This window comes from Penaeus monodon, chromosome 30, assembly GCF_015228065.2.
Source record: "Penaeus monodon isolate SGIC_2016 chromosome 30, NSTDA_Pmon_1, whole genome shotgun sequence".
In the NCBI taxonomy this organism is placed as follows: domain Eukaryota; kingdom Metazoa; phylum Arthropoda; class Malacostraca; order Decapoda; family Penaeidae; genus Penaeus; species Penaeus monodon.
In genome coordinates this window covers 26462823-26464955 of record NC_051415.1, presented here as the reverse complement: position 1 = coordinate 26464955, position 2133 = coordinate 26462823, and the positions used below count along the sequence as shown (strand labels likewise).

Genomic DNA, 2133 nt, shown 5'->3' with positions numbered 1-2133 from the left:
CATATTACCGTTTTGTTCGAAGACTGACAAATCAAAAGAAGTCCTTGATAACAAGTAGTCTGATATTTTTACACAAAATGTTACTTAGACTGTTCGTATTGATCATTATTTTTGTTTATTGTTTGTAAATACTATGGAAATGCTTTTATCATTGGACGCCAGTCAGTTTTCTCTAGTTAAGTCAGTTCAAATTTGTCAGTGCCCCATTGCGGTACCTACTCTGCTACAGTGGCATGTGACCCAAGCCACATAGCAGTGAGGAAAAAATGCCTTTATTATCTGTTGACTTTTTAAATTACGTTGTGCATGATTTTGTAGGTGATTAACACAGCCTCCTTGATAATTGTCAGATGTTTAATGCTGCTGCACAACTGTTCTGTTTTTATTAATTTATTATAATTTTTTTTATTACTATTATATATATATAATTTTTTTTTTTTTTTGGATGAACTCCCTCCACTCTTTTTTCCTGTGTATTGTTAGTTGTGGGTAGCTGCTCTGGCCAGAGTGCTGTATGAGTGGTGGTGCGAGAATGACAAGAGTGAAAGTTAGGGGGAGTGAGCTCCAACTCACCCCGCTGTCATTATTATCATTGGTATAAAATACAATTTTATGTGTATATAAGGTGTTTATCTTAACCCCCATATGGTCGAGCTTTTCATCGGAAACTGTTGCAGAGAGTTTTCTAAGTGAAGCATGCAAAGCTTGGGGCTTATGTGATTCATTCATGTTCAAAATTCATTTATAATGTTAGGAAAAGCTCAACATACACTAGAAATTGATTTAAACTAAAGATGGTTTTATTCCATTACTTAATAATGAAATAAACTACCATACAGCGTAGTATAGATTCACTAGTATCTAATGTCAACGGACTTTGCTGACTCGAGATACTACTGACTACAGCTTGAATTGTCCCAAATTCGTACGTATTATCGTGTATATGAATATGTGCGGCAAGCAACGTAAGGGGGAATACATTTATACAAGGAGGAACTAGTATCTTAAATCTGGCTAAAACGTTGCATTGTAACTCTTTAAGAATTTCAGTGCAAGATTATGGACGTCTATCGCATTTTCACTTGAAAATAATTTGTTGAATTAAGCTAGAATAAAAGAGTAACTAAAAGTATGACAACCTTTCATATAATAACGACCGAAATAGAATTTGATTGTAAGAAATGCAACAGTTAAAGTTCACAGTACTCGACGGAACTTATCATTCATAACCCTTTACACGATTGTATTTATTAAAACTTGGACTCGATCTTCCAAGAAGATTCCTGTCGTTGAAAGCCCATGAATTAAATACAAACGAAAAGCACGTAGTGTGGATCGATAAACAATGAACTATTCTTGTGATTAAATGGCGAGAAAGAAGAATACTGATGAGTTTTCGAGTTGGGAAGAATGTTGGTTGTCGTAATGCAACCTAACATTTAGGCTGAGGGTAGAAAGTACCGTTATTCCATGGCACCTAATAGGTCGGAACTGATTAAGTTAGTGATACAAGCTATTTAAATATAAGAGTTGGAATATATTTTGTTTCTTTCTGATGTAATAATGCATATCTTGCGATCAGTTAAATAAAATGCCTCCTCATCTGCAAACAAGTTTATTTACATAATTTATTTCTAAAAAATGTGTCCGGCACATACAACAACAAACTGTAAAAAATATAAAAACAAGGAACAAACCTAGATCATAATGCGCATTAAATATAATTATCCCTCACCCGAAACGAGGGCAAGGACTATCTCGCATATACGGAACGCTGAAGTAGCAACAGCTGACCGAGTCCTCGTCGCTGTGTAGAACATATGGCTGGTGGTGGGGATGAGATGATAATGTCTTGTAGGCTTGGCGGAGGAGCCAGAATGAGGTAGGTAGGGGAATGGGAAGACTGGGTCGTTCTGGTTTTGGCAAACTGGCAGTAGTACCATCATTACACGATGATTAATGGCCGTGTCCAGTGCGAGTGTAGGGAAGTGGCGGGGCCACTGGGAGTACCGCTCCCTGGGGTTGGTATCCTCCCTGGTCAGCCACGAAGGAGATATCCACTTGTTCCCCCTCGGGAGATGTATAGCTGAAAATAGGGCAGTTGTCTTTTAGTCAGGTATTTATGGCACAAGG

The 2133-nt window shown here is 37.4% G+C and overlaps 1 protein-coding gene across 1 annotated transcript in view; it reads right to left on the bottom strand.

The window, feature by feature from the left end:
* Positions 1-1599: 1599 nt before the first annotated feature.
* The window catches only part of LOC119592669 (endocuticle structural glycoprotein SgAbd-2-like), a 1766-nt gene continuing 1232 nt past the window's right edge, over positions 1600-2133 (bottom strand). The window contains exon 3 of the mRNA XM_037941582.1: positions 1600-2086. Coding sequence (XP_037797510.1) covers positions 1957-2086 — 130 coding nt within the window. The 3' untranslated portion in view covers positions 1600-1956. The remainder of the gene's footprint in view (positions 2087-2133) is intronic.